The 15,830-nt window shown below is 36.4% G+C and overlaps 1 protein-coding gene across 1 annotated transcript in view; it reads right to left on the bottom strand.

Moving 5' to 3' along the window:
* Positions 1 to 15,830, bottom strand: part of sntb1 (syntrophin, basic 1) — an 88,982-nt gene that overhangs the window by 56,098 nt on the left and 17,054 nt on the right. The window contains exon 2 of the mRNA XM_056476146.1: positions 12,221 to 12,437. Coding sequence (XP_056332121.1) covers positions 12,221 to 12,437 — 217 coding nt within the window. The remainder of the gene's footprint in view (positions 1 to 12,220; positions 12,438 to 15,830) is intronic.

The following is a 15,830-nucleotide window of genomic DNA, read 5'->3' as shown; positions in this document are numbered from 1 at the left end:
TAATTGCAAGCCATAGCGATGTTTTATTTGCATATATTTTATACCCTAGGCAAAAAGCAACATTTCAATTCTGACATAAAACTTGTGCATTAAACCAGTGCATCCGGGAAGTATTCATTTTATCACTAAACCTGAAAAATCACATGTACATAAGTATTCACAGCCTTTGCTCAATACTTTGTTGATGCACCTTTGGCAGCAATTACAGCCTCGAGTCTTTTTGAATATGATGCCACAAGCTTGGCACACCTGTCTTTGGGAATTTTTGCCCATTCCTCTTTGCAGTACCTCTCAAGCTCTATCAGGTTGGATGGGAAGCGACAGTGTACAGCCATTTTTAGATCTCTCCAGAGATGCTCAATATTATTTAGGTCTGGGCTCTGGCTGGGCTACTCAAGGACATTCACCGAGATGTTGTGAAGCCACTCTATTGATATTTTGGCGATGTGCTTTGGGTCACTGTCCTGCTAGAAGATGAACCGTCGCCCCAGTCTGAGGTCAAGAGCACTTTGAAGCAGGTTTTCATTCAGGATGTCTCTGTACAATGCTTCATTCATCTTTCCCTCTATCCTGACTGATCTTCCAGTTCCTGCTGCTGAAAAACATCCCCACAGCATGATGCTACCACCACCATGCTTCACTGTAAGGATGGTATTAGCCTGGTGATAAGCGGTGCCTGGTTTTCTCCAAACAAAACACCTCGCACTCACTCCAAAGAGTTCAATTTTAGTCTCATCAGAGCAGAGAATTTTGTTTCTTATGGTCTGAGAGTCCTTCAGATGCCTTTTGGCAAATTCCAGGCGGGCAGTGGCTTCCGTCTGGCCACTCTACCATACAGGCCCGATTGGTGGATTGATGCACAGATGGTTGTCCTTCTGTAAGGTCCTCCTCTCCCCACAGAAGAACGCTGGAGCTCAGACAGAGTGACCATCGGGTTATTGATCCCCTCCCTGACTAAGGCACTTCTCCCCGATCACTCAGCTTAGATAGCCGGCCAGCTCTAGGAAGAGTCCTGGTGGTTCCAAACATCTTCCACTTATGGATGATGGAGGCCACTGTGCTCATTGGAACTTTCAGAGCAGCAGAAACTTTTCTGTAACCTTCCCCAGGCTTATGCCTTGAGACAATCCTGTCTTCATGCTTGGTTTGTGCTTTGGCATGCACTGTCAACCCTGGAACCTTTTATAGACAGGTGTATGCCTTTTCAAATCATGTCTAATCAACTGAATTTACCACAGGTGAACTCCAATTAAGCTGCTGAAACATCTCAAGAATGATCAGTGGAAACAGAATGTACCTGAGCTCAATTTAGAGCTTCATGGCAAAGGCTGTGAATACTTATGTACATGTGATTTTTCAGGTTTTTTATTTTTAATAAATTTGCAACAATTAAAAAAAATATATTTTTCCACATAGTTATTAAAGGGTATTGTGTGAAGAATTTTAAGGAAATAATTTTATTTGATCTATTTTGGAATAAGGTTATAACATAAAAAATGTGGAAAAAAGTGAAGCGCTTTGAATATTTTCCAGTGCACTGTATCTAATCAACAGATGCAATGCAATTTAAATCATGACAAAAACAGACAGATGCAAAAATTTGGGTACTCGAACAGAATAATGACTCCAATCTGTTGTACGGCCACCTTTTGCTGAAATAACAGCCTGTAGACTCTTGTTATAGCCAAGGATAAGTCACTGAATTCTTGCTGTAGGCATTTTAGGCCATTTTTCCTTGCAAAATTTTCAAATCAATCCATAGATTTCCAATGATGTTCAGGTCTGGGGACTGGGATGGCCATTCTAACATTGTGTAGTGTCTGAGCATGAATTCCCTGGTAGATCTGGAACTGTGTTTTGGGTCATTGTCCTGCTGAACCATTCAAACTTGTCTTGACTAATTCCTGAAAATTGTTCTTCAGAATCTGCTGATACTGGGTGGAATCCATGCGATCTTTAACTCTGACAAGATTTCCAGTACCCGTGCTTGCCACACATCTTCTGCCATGCAAAGTGTCTATTATAGTGGCATCTGTCCACAGTCAGTTTTTCTAAAATGATTCAAGCTCGTCCAGATGAGCCCTTGCATACCTCAAACGACTCTTCTTGTTGGCAGAATGCAGAAAAGGCTTCTTCTGCATCACCTTCCATTGAGCTGTTCTTTGAGAGGAGTGTGCTGAACTGTGGAACGATGTACAATGACATTATCAGCAGCAAGACGTTCCTTGAGCTCCTTGGAGGTGGTTTGTCTGTGACCATTCTAACCATTCTTCGGCTTTGAGCTTTCAGATATTTTTCTTGGTCTAGCACATCTTTCCTGCACAAGAACTGTTCCTGTGGCCTTCCATTTCTTTACTATATTTCTGACTGTGGAGATAGTGACTTTAAACCTTTGTGATAGCTTTTTACATCCTTCTCCTAATTTATGTTAGTGAATTATCCAAGTTTTTAGGTCATTGGGGAGTTCTTTTGAGGTTTCCATGTTGCTACTTTCAGGTTCACAATAAGGAGAAGCACAACTAGCAATCAGCTATCTTAAATATAATTTTTCATGATTGGATCCACCTGTGTTAGGATTGTAAAGGTTCATTGAGTCACTCAAATCAATTTTCTGTTGGAATCAACCAGCATAAAGTTAATACAGGTTTTGAAATCCACACAAAAGAGAGGGTGCTTCAACTTTTATATATAGCCTATTTTTCAGTTTCAATTTAATTTCACACATCGCAATACTGCTATACTATGGATTTCTGTCTGAAAAACATAACATTGTCTAGCTTTCTCTAAAAACCGAATGGCATTTCACTGCGATCTTCTCTTATAAAGAAAGAGCACATTATTATACAGCCACAGAGAGGTGCCCAAATTTTTGCATAAAACTGTATGTCACATATCTGCTGGGATGTGAATATGACCTTATGGGAAATTAAAATTAACTATAATTGTGTAATAATAAAATGTTCCAGATTATATTTTAGACATATTGCCAGTCAAATTTGTTCATTTAAAAAAAGCCAATTCTGCACACCAGTCAAAGTTTGGAAACAGTAAGATTGCTAATGTTTTAAAAGGTAATTCTGCTCAAGGCATTTATTTGAAAACTACAAAAATTACAGTAAAAACACGATTAAATTGTGAAATATTATTATATTTTATAGAACAATTTTCTTATTAAATGTAGTTTCCAATTTAATTTATTCCTGTAATTCAAAGTTGAATTTTCATCATCATTACGTCAGTCTTGAGTGTCACATGATCCTTATAATATGGTGAAATCATTATAATATGGTGAAAAATCACTATTAATGATTGTTACAGTTATCAGTGCTAAAAACAGTATAGTGTTAAATTACATTTGAAATTAAATTATATAAGAAAATAGTTACCTAAAATTGTAATAATATTTCACAATTTAATCGTTTTTACTGTGTATTTGATCAAATAAATGCAGCCTTGGTGATTAGAATTACCTTCTTTTGAAACAGTAAAACATCTAAGTGTTTTTGGACAAAGTGTGGGTTCCTTTTTTGTTCCCGTTTAAATAATATCAAACCTGGGACATATTCTTTTGGATTACTGTTTGGCTTCATGTCCTGCATTTGATTCAGATTTTTTGGGGGAAAAAGCCCAGCTCAAGCACTCTAGTAACACAGCAAAACTTTGAAGTCATTGTTGACATGGACTTTGATGTCATACTCCATCACTTGGAAGATATGAAGGTTCATCCACTGACAAGCAGAGGACACCAGCACTCTTTAAACATCAAACATGACGAAGTGAGTGACCAGCATAAAGCATTTGTTGTGTGCAGTGCATTACCAGGGCTGTCACTTTCACCCTCTGAATAATGAGAATCCTTACTGCTCACGCTGAGACGGCATTACAAAGAGATTGTCTTGAAATTTTCTAATCACTTCCTTTACCATCTTAAACAGTTGAAAGATAATACGTTATCAGTTAATTACATAATTCACACTGTAGTGTAGCGTATAGTGTAATGCAGGGGTTCTCAATGTCTACATTAAAATGTCCAAATCTGAATTTTTATTAATGTCAAAGGTCCGAAACAATTCATATTACATAACTTGTTTTTAATAAACATCCATAACATGCATCACAAGTCAAAACTATTTATTTTCTTTTAAATAAAGTGGCATTTTCATTCAAAACACATTAAATATAATGCAAAATGTGGGAAAACTACTAATATAAGTGCATTTCTGTGCAAAAAAACAACAAAAGGTAGGCCAAAACAATTTGTAAAAATAGTATCTGGATGCAACCATGACGACGCAACCTGAGATTGCATATCTCAGAGATGCAATGTTAGACAAAATGCACTCATTGGAGCTAATGACATCACTGTGAGAAGTAAAGTTAGGTGTGGGCATTAAAAAGCATTGCATGCAGCTCAGATTGCAACTGCAGCAGGTCTGCATCCCTCTCCAAAAAAGGTGTACAATAAAAAGGCTGTGTAATGGAAACTTCAGGTGTTGTAGTTTTTATCTGTATTTTGTGGATACTGCGGTTTAAAATGTCTGTTTCGCTTCATAGTGGTGTTTCACATTTCCACTCTTTACAACTGCAATTGTCTCATTGCAAATCAAGCAGAATAGCTTTGTGCTGGCTTGTGGCAAAATAAATGCATACTTATTTGTCCATTCAGCTCTGAACTGTCTATTCTCTTCAACAAGTTTTCTTTTCCGTGAGAGCGACATCGCCATCCACTCAAATGATTGTTTTGCTGCGGTGCGCTAAAGCAGGATCGCGTGAGTGATTAGCTCACTTGATCACGTGAAGTCTCATATGATTACTGGATGTCATGACAACAGTGACACAGGAAAACTTTTTTTTATATTTTGCCTTGATTTGCCAACAAACACAAACAATTAAACAGTTGATTTACAAGGTTTATGCATTCATCAATAAAGGAAATCCACAATTTGAATCATTTACTTATGGTCTTGCAATACTCTCGTGGTCCGGATCTGGACTGGAGTCCGGACTTTGAGAAGCCCTGGGCCCCGATTCAGAAAGAGGTTAATTGAAAACTCAGAGTATGTTAACCCTGAAATGAGAGTAAATCTGGGTTTTCAGTTTCTAAATGGCAGGTTTGTCAAACTCGAGAAAGCAGGGTAAATCCAGCCTGTTTCTGAATAAGGGGTAACTTTTACTCCTTGTCACGGGCAGGTTTTATTCTCAAAACTCTTGAGTTTCTATCGGTCTCCTTGCCTTTTTTAAAGCCAAATTGGTATTTCACGCCTTAGCCTTAGTCATTCATTGCCTACATTTCAGTCACACAAAGAACAAAGTTACAAAGTTTGGAGGAAGGAGGAAAGGATTTTGAGACAAAGAATGGATTTTTTTGTCTTTTCCCCATACATTTTTGTTTGAGCATTACCGTTTTCCGTTGCAATCAATTGTGCCTCGCTCTGAAGCTTAAATTTAACATTTCCACTGAACAATAAGTTAAGGTTATTTGCAGTCTTGTTTTGTCAGATTTGTTGTAGAAACTATGCAGTAGCCTATTTTATGTAATGTAATGCAATTACATCTGAAATAACTTCAAAATTACATCCAATTCCCCACTTTATCAGGTAAAAAGTCAATAAACGTCACATTACATTACTTTTTAAAAAAATTATACTTAAATATTTAAATACTTTAAATATCTTAAATGTAAACTTACACATTAACTTGAGCAGCTAAGTTTTCCCGCACTAATTGTCTCTCTTTTTTATATATATAGTCATATTTGCTATAACTTTGCATGAGCACATCAAGTTCAGATGGAACAAAAATGCTGATCTCTTTTGCTCAGATGTTGCCATGGTGACTCGTAATGTCTGCGCTCCATTGGGAATGCCTTTTTAGTCACACTGTGCGCACTTAACTCTGAGTTAGTCTACTCAGACTTGATTGACCTAAACTCAAAGCATTTTTTTTTACTTGTTCAAACTAAAGTAAAATGAACTGAAACAACACAATTCTTGAGATTTCATTTTGGGACAACTTCATTTTTTGACTTTGGTTTAACAAAATAAAAGACCAAGTCCAACAAACAAACAGGGGAGGGAGAGCAACAGACACATCATCAATTTTCAATATGAAAGAAGAAAAGGAAAAAAAAGAAAAAAAAAACTTTACATGGTCATTTCTTTATATAGTCCAAAATGCTGGAAGAAAAACATTGCCATGCATGAATGGTACTAGGTCTTGCCTTATTAATTTGTGCTATTGTAGCTTCACAAGTCACTATTTTAAGGAGGCTATGAATCTAAAATGTTTTTGCACACGTGCGGAGAAAACTAATTTTGTATGACTGCCTTCTTTGCAGCTGTAAAACCAGCAAACAATATTCTTATCTTTAGTGTACTTGTACAGAAATTAGTATCATCATTGAGAAGACATAAATCCGGATAAGACACATAATCAACTTGTAGTAAAAGGACACAACAGAATTTACATGAGACCACAGGTCGACAACAATTGGACATTCCCAAAACATATGAAGAAAATTACCTGAGGTACTTATTTTTTTAATGTTCAATCCACATAAATTTGTTAAAAGTGGTAAGTTAACGTAATCGATTTGTGTTGAGACAACATGAATGAATTGTGTTTAGCCCTGAATTTTTATAGAGTGCAACTCTGAAACCAAAAACTCTTGAGTTTTTAACCTTTCGGGAAGTCAACTCAGAATTCAAGTTTAAACTCCTAGATGGGTGAACCTCCTAACTGAAACAGGCCCCTGTTGTAATGTATAATTCTGTAAATAAATGTTGAGTTCAGTTTGATGAATATAAAGAGATTTTTCACCCAAAAATAAAAACTCATAATTTACTTATTATCCACATCTATTTCAGAATCTGTTTTGACATATACTGAGAAAAGTTGGAAAAAATAGCCACTGAATTCCATAGTATTTTTAGTTTCTACTATGGATGTCAATAGCTGTTTTTCTCCAACATTCATCAGAATGTATTTTTTGTTGTGTGTGTTCAACAGAAGAGAGCAATTCATAAAGGTTTAGAACCACTTCAGTGGTAAGGGTTGTTGTTTTTTTTTTTTGATGATGTAGTTACTGGTTGTGGAATCGAGGGAGTTGTCGTCTTCATTACCTCTACAGGATTCGAAAACTATCAAAGCAAAACAAGTGTGCTAAAGCAATCACTAAAAAGAGACGAGTGCAATGCGTTACGAAAACAGCAGAGCTTTTATTATGCCACATGTCTAGTTCTTCCTGTTGTGCTCATGTGGGGAAGAAGCACCACTGTTTTATTATACTAAATACATTTCAAAGTTACAATGCTACAATGCTGCTCTGTGTAGTCTAATAAAACACACAACATAATAAAACACACTTTGGTGTTTTCCTTTTTTCTATAAAGCCAAACTGGAAATTGAGTGTATATGACATGATTAGCATAACGTTACTAGATAAAACTGCTTATTTCTCTGAATTTTAACAATATTCGAAACAGTTGGGTTTAAGTACAGAAGTCAACAAAATATTCAACTGTTCTAGTAGTTTTTAAAAACTTGAATGAAAAAAATGTTTTACATATTGTGTATTTAAGAGATGAAGTAAAATACTGCAAAATATTGGAAACAAAGTGACTTTGCAATAATTTGATTTTCTGTGACATCTGTGTAACTATATTGTATATTGTAATAGCTGTATTAGGGCAAAAAAAATCATAATTTTACATTGTGATAATTTTGTAGGGAGTGTATTTATTTTAATGTATAATAAACAAATTGCAAGGATAAATGAATATAATAAAACAAAGATATAAATGAAATGGTGCTTTGTGGTTTTCTGTATTGAGTTCAAAAATATAAAATAAGAATGTAATCAAACAATGCAATCAAATATATTAAAAAAATACAATTAATCTGTGTTAAAGCTCCAAATTTGATAAGATCATCTGCCCAAATAATTTAAATTAGCTTAAAGTCTTACATATGCCTTAAAAATAAATGTATTCACTTTAATAGGGTTAAACTTTGGTTTTTGTATTGCTGTTAAACAATTTCCTAGTGAATTATAATCACACCTCAAATTGCAGATTCTGCAATATTTACACATTGAGATATCGATGCTGAAACATTAAATGGTGCAGCCCTACTTTGATCATCATTCAACTTGATTCAATTCCACTTGTCCTCATATTTTATACCTAGTGCTCTTTCCTTGCACCAAGGGAGGGTGGACCTAATACACAAGAAAAGGAAGCAAGAAAAGGAAACGAGGATGCATAAATAAGAACTGAGAAGCCCCACCATGTGTTTCTCACACACATGGACCGCATCTGTCAGAAGTGACAACAGCTTTCGCACACGTCTTTCAAAAGAAATGTAGGTCTTGAATCACAATGGTACTCCACAAACAACCAAAGATGCTTCTGCAACCCACCAGTTGAGAAACTGGGCAAGATCATCCTCATAGATTTTATTCTGTAACCAGGCCTGTATTAAACAATCTGGTGAAAAACCCTTTTTACATCGTAATATGTAAGATCAAGTGATCGGCAATAGGGCCCCATCAACCGGTCTCAGACTCAATCGGACGTTACCTCCCAATCAGGGCTCGAATATATATATGGTGAGAAATCGAGGGATTGTCTGCGTTGAATGCCTGATCAAAAGAGCTTTTTATAGTCTATTCTCAGTCTTGAGATTTTAACAAGACTTATCATATTAGTAACATTATTATCGGTAACTGCAAGTTAAAAACATGAATAGTTAAATAAATGAAAAGTTTGCAAACATTTTATGATGTCTTTTTGATGTTTTTATGTATCTATTTATGTACATGATATATTTACATAAGTTGTAGCACGTTGTAGGCTATCTAAAGTAAAAGCGCGGAAGAGAAATTCTCCATGCCACAACACATGCCTTTAGTTGCATATCAGTATATGAAATGCATAATTTAAAATACTTTTAAGTCATTATAACGCTCTTTTAAATTACATGCATTTAAACGTGATTTCACTGCATTTATATATAAACATTTTGATCAGGCGCTACAAACTTTACCTATTACAACTCCAGTGAACCAATGGGATAACCCAGGGTCCTAGGCAGACCCAATTGTCAGGGGGAACTCGATTTCTCATGACATCGGCAAAAAAAGAACACGGAAGCAGCTTGAAGCAGAAAGCGCAAGTATGTCTGCAGTCTGAAGGTATTATAAAGTTGATAACCACAACATTGCCATAGTAAACTGTGAGATATGTTAACTTGTGGTATTTGAGGTGCTATTTGTTTTTATATTACAATTTTTTATGTTTACTGTTGCATTAAAGTCCAAAAGTGAAGAATTTATGTTATTTATTACTTGATTGTTCAAGCTACCTTACAGAAGTGCTTTGTTTGTAAACAGACATGTTGGTGAATTCAATATAAAAATAAGGAACATCCTGGATTTGTTTCTTCGCTCTCCTTTATATTTTTATGTATTATAGAAGTATCGGATCGGGCTTTGGTTCGGTAGATACTCAAAAACAAATGACTCAGATTCGCGGACAAAAAATAAATAAAAAAATCAGGACATCACTAACTCAAAGTACAAATTTACAAACTTGACCTGTGGTCAATATCCGCTTGTTAAGTCGTGACGTATCAGTGACGTATGGAATACTGTTTCTGGGTCCAAGCCGCTACTCATTTGAAATGAGAAAATAATCATTTATGTACACTCTTTAGTTATATCACACATTAAAGTGAATTTGATATAAACTCATAGTGTACACATCAGTCTTTGGACTTGCATCACAAATATCAAATTTTAACAATTTATAAAAAATGTATCACTTTCTGGCCATTTGATATTAAGCATGGACATATATATATTGCGATTGAGATTTTTAAAAGTAATACGTCGCTTTGTAAACGTTTATTATTACCATTTGATGAGTCTCCCTTTACAGTTTGATATAGTGCTTGGACCTGAAAGCCGCTTCGCGTGACGTCACACTTAGGTTCACTCTAACTACTATTTTTGTACCCCTACCCCATCCCTTCACCCCTAAAACAGAGTGTGAAGAGGAAGGGTTTTAAAATTTACCCCTAAAGTTGCCTTTTCACTGCACATGACAAACAACAAGCAACAGACAGGAAGTCATTCATTTCCAATGGAAAAATTCGGATCCGATTTGAGCTGGGGTCTATGAGTTTCTAGTATTCATTCATTCAACCACGGTGAACGCACAGAGAAAAAAGGCTCTTGCACTCCTTTTTTTCAGACACTGCAAGAAGCTTCTCTCCCATAGTCCATGACAAAACTGAAAATTATGTGCGACTGCCACAAGGGGGCGTATTTCGACAGTTGTGTCTAAATGTCATGTGCAACAGAAAGGCGGCTTAAGAAATGGGACAGCACTACAACACCTTCACACGTCATCGCACACAATCTCTTGCTTCATATTGACGATCAGGACTGCTGTAGTTATTCCATTTGCATTTTATGGTATTTATCTTCAGGAAATCACTGAAGGCATATATCATGTTATCATAACAATATAATGTGGCAATAAGATCGTAACTATACTGTGCATTTACACAGTGGCCATATTCATCTATGTTAACACACAAAAACCACATTAACATTATAGCAGACATTGTAAAAAGGTAATTCCCAGCCACTAGACTTTTCTGACAGGGTATTCAAGTGTCATCGAGTGTCAGAATGCTGTGGTACTGCTATACAAGAGTTATTATTATGGATTATAGATCGCAAAATTTAGCGGTTTTTATTTTAGCGTTTTTTTTTTTTTATATAAAAGCATGACGGTAAAACACAAACGCCGTTATGAGTGTATTAAAACATATGCTTGTTTGTTGTAAAAATTCTTAATAATGACACAAAATACTAATTTGTGCATCTCTTCCGTGTGCAGCCATTTTCCCATTGTAGATGGTGTATTCTGGGAAATTTTCTTACCCCTTGGTTTCGAGTGTGGTCCTGAAAAATCTCAGTTTCAAGGGCTATCTACCCCTTCCCCTTAGCCCTAAGCCTTCAAGCTAAAGATAATCAGGACACCCCTACCCCTTTAGGGGTAAAGCCTGGTTTATACTCGACGTGTCCGCTAGTACGCTTGAGGGTGTGCAGCGAATGTGATGTCATCGCGTAGTTTGCGGAGGTTCGCTTTGATTTTTTTTGAGACTCGAGTGAACAGTGCACACGGCGCCGCAACTGATTTGAGTTGAATACGAAACACTTTGAAAAGATTTTGTCTGAAGCAGGTATGACTGTACAGACATATTTATGATCCGTGATCATAGAGATAACCAGATGATCAATAATTCTTGGCAAAAAATTGCAACAGCCGTGGGAAAGGAGGAAAGTTTTTGTTAAAAGGTTTGGAAAAACCTGAGGGATAAGTTTGTTAAAGCCAAAAAAGGGCATGGCAAAAGTGGAGACTCGGGTACACAATTATAGAAATACGTTTTTCCACCAGTCATAGCTTTTGCACTGATGTATATGTTACAGTTTTGAATGAAAAATTTTTTTATAGTTACAAAACTATAATTAAGGAACAAGTTATTTCTTTGATAACTGGAAAAGAATATTTTAACCTATTGGTTTACAATATACTAATGTCCAGTTTTTCTAGGCTTTTTTGGTGATAATGTTCAGGAATGTTGGACTATTGCATAAGTATAGGACAGAAACTAGCCAGACAATAATGTGTTAATTGTGGAGCGGGCTAAATCTAAAAACAATATGCAAGTGTGATTTTTTTTCATATTCTTATTCTTGCCATAATAAAAAATATATTTGTAGAGCAACACATGCACTATTGATTTATATTTTAATAAACTTTAATAGGTAAAACTGTCTGAGATATGAACAAAAGCAAGTAATGCATCAGAGTTTGTTTAAAAAAATCTTGAATGGTTAACAAAAATCCTTATAATAATTAAAATAATTTATAAAATCAATAAAAATAATTAGTTAAAAAATATTCAATGATATTAATGATATGACGTAGTTCCAGAAACTTCCTACTTCTCTGTTTATCTGTCTGATTTTACGGTCAGTTTCTTTCCCCCTGTTGTTTTAAAGAATATCACAACGGTGAACACAGCAAGTATAAAAGCCTCATCCGTTTCGTGAGGTGCGCGCGCAGTCAGCTTAAGAGGAAAGGTTAAGAGGCAGAATTGGGATTGGGCCTTAACAAGCGGATACTATATACAAAAGCAGCAGTACCTGTTTTCTGGGTCAGGCACAGTCATACTGCGTGTGATGTAGCACATTTTGAGGGGTATGCATCTGCGGTCGCCCTGTAAGGACAGTGACGGAGGGCTGGGGAGCTCGAAGTGAGGACTGCCGAGACGAGGGGACTCAGGAGGGGGTGTCTCCCAGCCAATTTCAGACACCGGTGAGCCTTTTTTCACATAAGGCGTCGCTTCCCGCATATACTTCACTGAAACAGACAAAACAAAGAAAGAGGTCATTTAAGGGTCACGAAAATATTGAGAGTTTCTGTGAACGGTTCCCATATTCTCTTCAAAAACAATATCATTAGATGCACATATTCAAAGAGATCACTATCAAACAGCTCTGCGAGTTAATTTTCCATCACTCGTGTGCACTGGGCCTTAACCAGTCAAAAATGAAAGCAGGAAACCCCTACGCAAACCACTTCACTCCCACAGCTGTCCTGAGTGAGGAAATCAATTCACCGCACATTTGCATAGTATCCTATAGCTCTGCTAGACGATTACTGCCGGTTTTATGACAGGGCGATGAACTGGAGGCCGGAGCATCTGCACTTAGACTTGCTGATAAGATGCAATAAGGGAATCACAACTGCCAAGCTTCTCAGGTGAACGTCACGCTGAGGGCCAATTATTGCCATTCCGTATGACAGCTTAATCTTTACAGGAAGCCACTGACCATGTGAGCGCAGTGTTATTTCACAACACTCGAGGCATTTCAGAAGTAGTCATAAAGGAGACATAGTGCAATGGGCAGACTGGCTATTTGGCATGACATCAGTTTAGTTAAAACAATCATTCTGAATGCCCCTGGGCAGCATATCAGTTGCATATTGCATAAATGCACAAACACTCTTGCACACCTAATATGCTGTGGTGTGGTAAGTAAACATTCCTGAGCACAAGGCCAAGAAATAAACGATCTATAGAACGATTTATGACAGGAACACTTTGAAAATGCAGTCTGGTAGTAGGCATAAAAACACAGTTCAGTGTCCCATTACGCTTCAGTGTCCCATTATGCTTTTAGAGACACAAGCATTAGAGACACAAGCTCATGTATATTTGTAGGAAGACCAACTAAAAATGCTAGATAATTCAGTGGCTTGGCATACTTTTGTAGGGTTACCATGTTTTTCAAAGATTTCAAAACATATGTTGGGTTTTTGCCTATGAAACATTAATATGCTGCTAGTGAAGAGATTAAACACATTTGATCTATGTTGTGATAAGTGTGCATGTATTTCCTGAATTTAGATTTTAGAAAAGGGGCAAAATTGGAGCCCTTTCAATTGTTCTCTGATATCTACATAGTAAGTATGTGGCTTAGGTAAGTTCAAAAATTGAGAAATGGTTTATATGCTCATTTTTTTTACCCCAAAATATATCCCTATAGGATTTCTGCAGGTTTCATCAAGTCAACTTTAAGACTTTAGGTTTCATCAAGTCAACTTTAAGACTTTTTAATACCCATTTAAGACTAATTATAAATAAAATTTAAGACTTATACATGGCTAAACACTAAGAATTTTTGATAAATGGATGGAAACAAAGCTAATGTTAAAAGTATATTTATTACAGTGAAAAGTTACATGAATAATAAAAATAGATATATACAGAATTTGTTGGCTTTTGGTCCAAATGGATTGAGTATAACTCCTATTCAAGTTAATGTGTTTCTGCTATAAAACCTTAAGTTTCATGTCTATTTATAAACATTATGTCCACTCCGCCTTACTTTTGTAAATAGTTTTTATATAAATGGAAGATTGTGTAAAGGGATATGTTGCTCTGTTATTCATTCATTCATTCATTTTCTTTTCGGCTTAATCCCTTTATTAATCTGGGGTCGCCACAGCGGAATGAACCACTAACTTATCCAGCATTTGTTTTATGCAGCGGATGCCCTTCCAGCTGCAACCCATCTCTGGGAAACACATACACACTCATTCACACACACATACACTACGGACAATTTAGCTTACCCAATTCACCTGTACCACATGTCTTTGGACTGTGGGGGAAACCGGAGCACCCGGAGGAAACCCACGCAAACGCAGGGAGAACATGCAAACTCCACACAGAAACACCAACTGACCCAGCCGAGGCTCGAACCAGCGACCTTCTTGCTGTGAGGCGACAGCACTACCTACTGCGTCGCCTGCTCTGTTATTATCATGAGTAATTGTGTAACTGTTTTTAGTTTAGGGATTTTAATTTGGAGAATTTCTGAATGTCTTTGCAATAAAAAACATTTTTTTTTAAAAACAATGGTGTTTGAGGTTTACGTTATGGTCATTTCCATGTACTGAACTCTTAATATTCAGCTATGGCCTACTTTTAAAGTGGTCAAGTCCTGCTTATAGAAGTAATTTAGCTGTATGTTTCCTTGAAATCAAGAACACACCTCAGAACATTCATCAGCCACTCAATCAAGCATTCAAAGACCCTAGTATAAATAATGTTGTGACTACCATTTGTTGTAAACTTTTGTTTAAAGTCCTATTTTTCCCCCTTAAATTAGCGATGCACAATATATTAGTTTCCATATTGGTAGAAGCCAATAAATGATGCATTATTTCCACATGTAGATCCACTTCAGATGTGAACTGCTGGCCATGAGGGTTTTGATTTTATTTTTTATCTTATACATAAGATGTCATTGTAGATGTTTCTGTGAGATAAGAGGCCTTTTGTAAATGATTTTCAGAAAAGAGGTTTCCAAGTAGTTTCCCATTTCTCCAGTTAAGGTTTAAAATAAAATCAGTAGTCCATTTTATGCATTTGGGTTTTGTTTTTGTAATACTGCTAAGAAAAAAGAAGATAACAGTTTGTTTCTATCCTCTTATTGGTTCTATCCTGTTGGTTATCACGTTCAAAATATAAGAAGAAATTGACAGCATCGGACAAAATTTCCACACCTGTGCATCTATACTTCTGCATTTAATAATCTATATAAAGGCTATTTATGCTTTCCCTCGTGTTGATTTGTATTAAAATATAAAAAGTATGTCAGCACTTGGCATATTATCTGTCTCCACCCTGTGCTTTCATTTCTAATACCATCTATTCCAAAAAACACTTTAAAATGCCAAAAATATAGCTCAGAGGGGGGGAAAATCTGCAACGAGAAGACAATTTGATATTTTTCTCAAAGTATGTGTTACTATCATGACCTTCAGTTTACCTGTTAACGGAGGGAACACAACTTGCGTTGCACCTGGGTCAATAAGTGCCTGAACGATAATCCTCGTCTTTACACCTTCACACCGATAAGATTAAGAACAAAACAAAGCAAGATAAGCCATATACCCCATGTGAATGAGGAAACAGAGAAGTGATTCGGAACGCCACTGCCAAAGTCTCACATGTAGCTCTGTACTTCAGGGTCAAGGATTCTTCAGTCGCTCCTGCATAAAACATCACTACTGAGAGCTTTAGAGTCCACCACACAGCAGGTGGAACTCTATTCACAGGACTAAGAGCTCCTGCGGTCCTTTATCCTCAAGGACAAGCTAAGAGCCCGGCTACAAACACAAACTTATGAAAGGGTTTTCTCCCTTCTATAAAGGCAATAGGGAACTTTGCTGTAAAACAGT

Source organism: Danio aesculapii, chromosome 16, assembly GCF_903798145.1.
Source record: "Danio aesculapii chromosome 16, fDanAes4.1, whole genome shotgun sequence".
NCBI classification, from domain to species: domain Eukaryota; kingdom Metazoa; phylum Chordata; class Actinopteri; order Cypriniformes; family Danionidae; genus Danio; species Danio aesculapii.
This window is presented reverse-complemented; position numbering and strand designations above follow the sequence as displayed.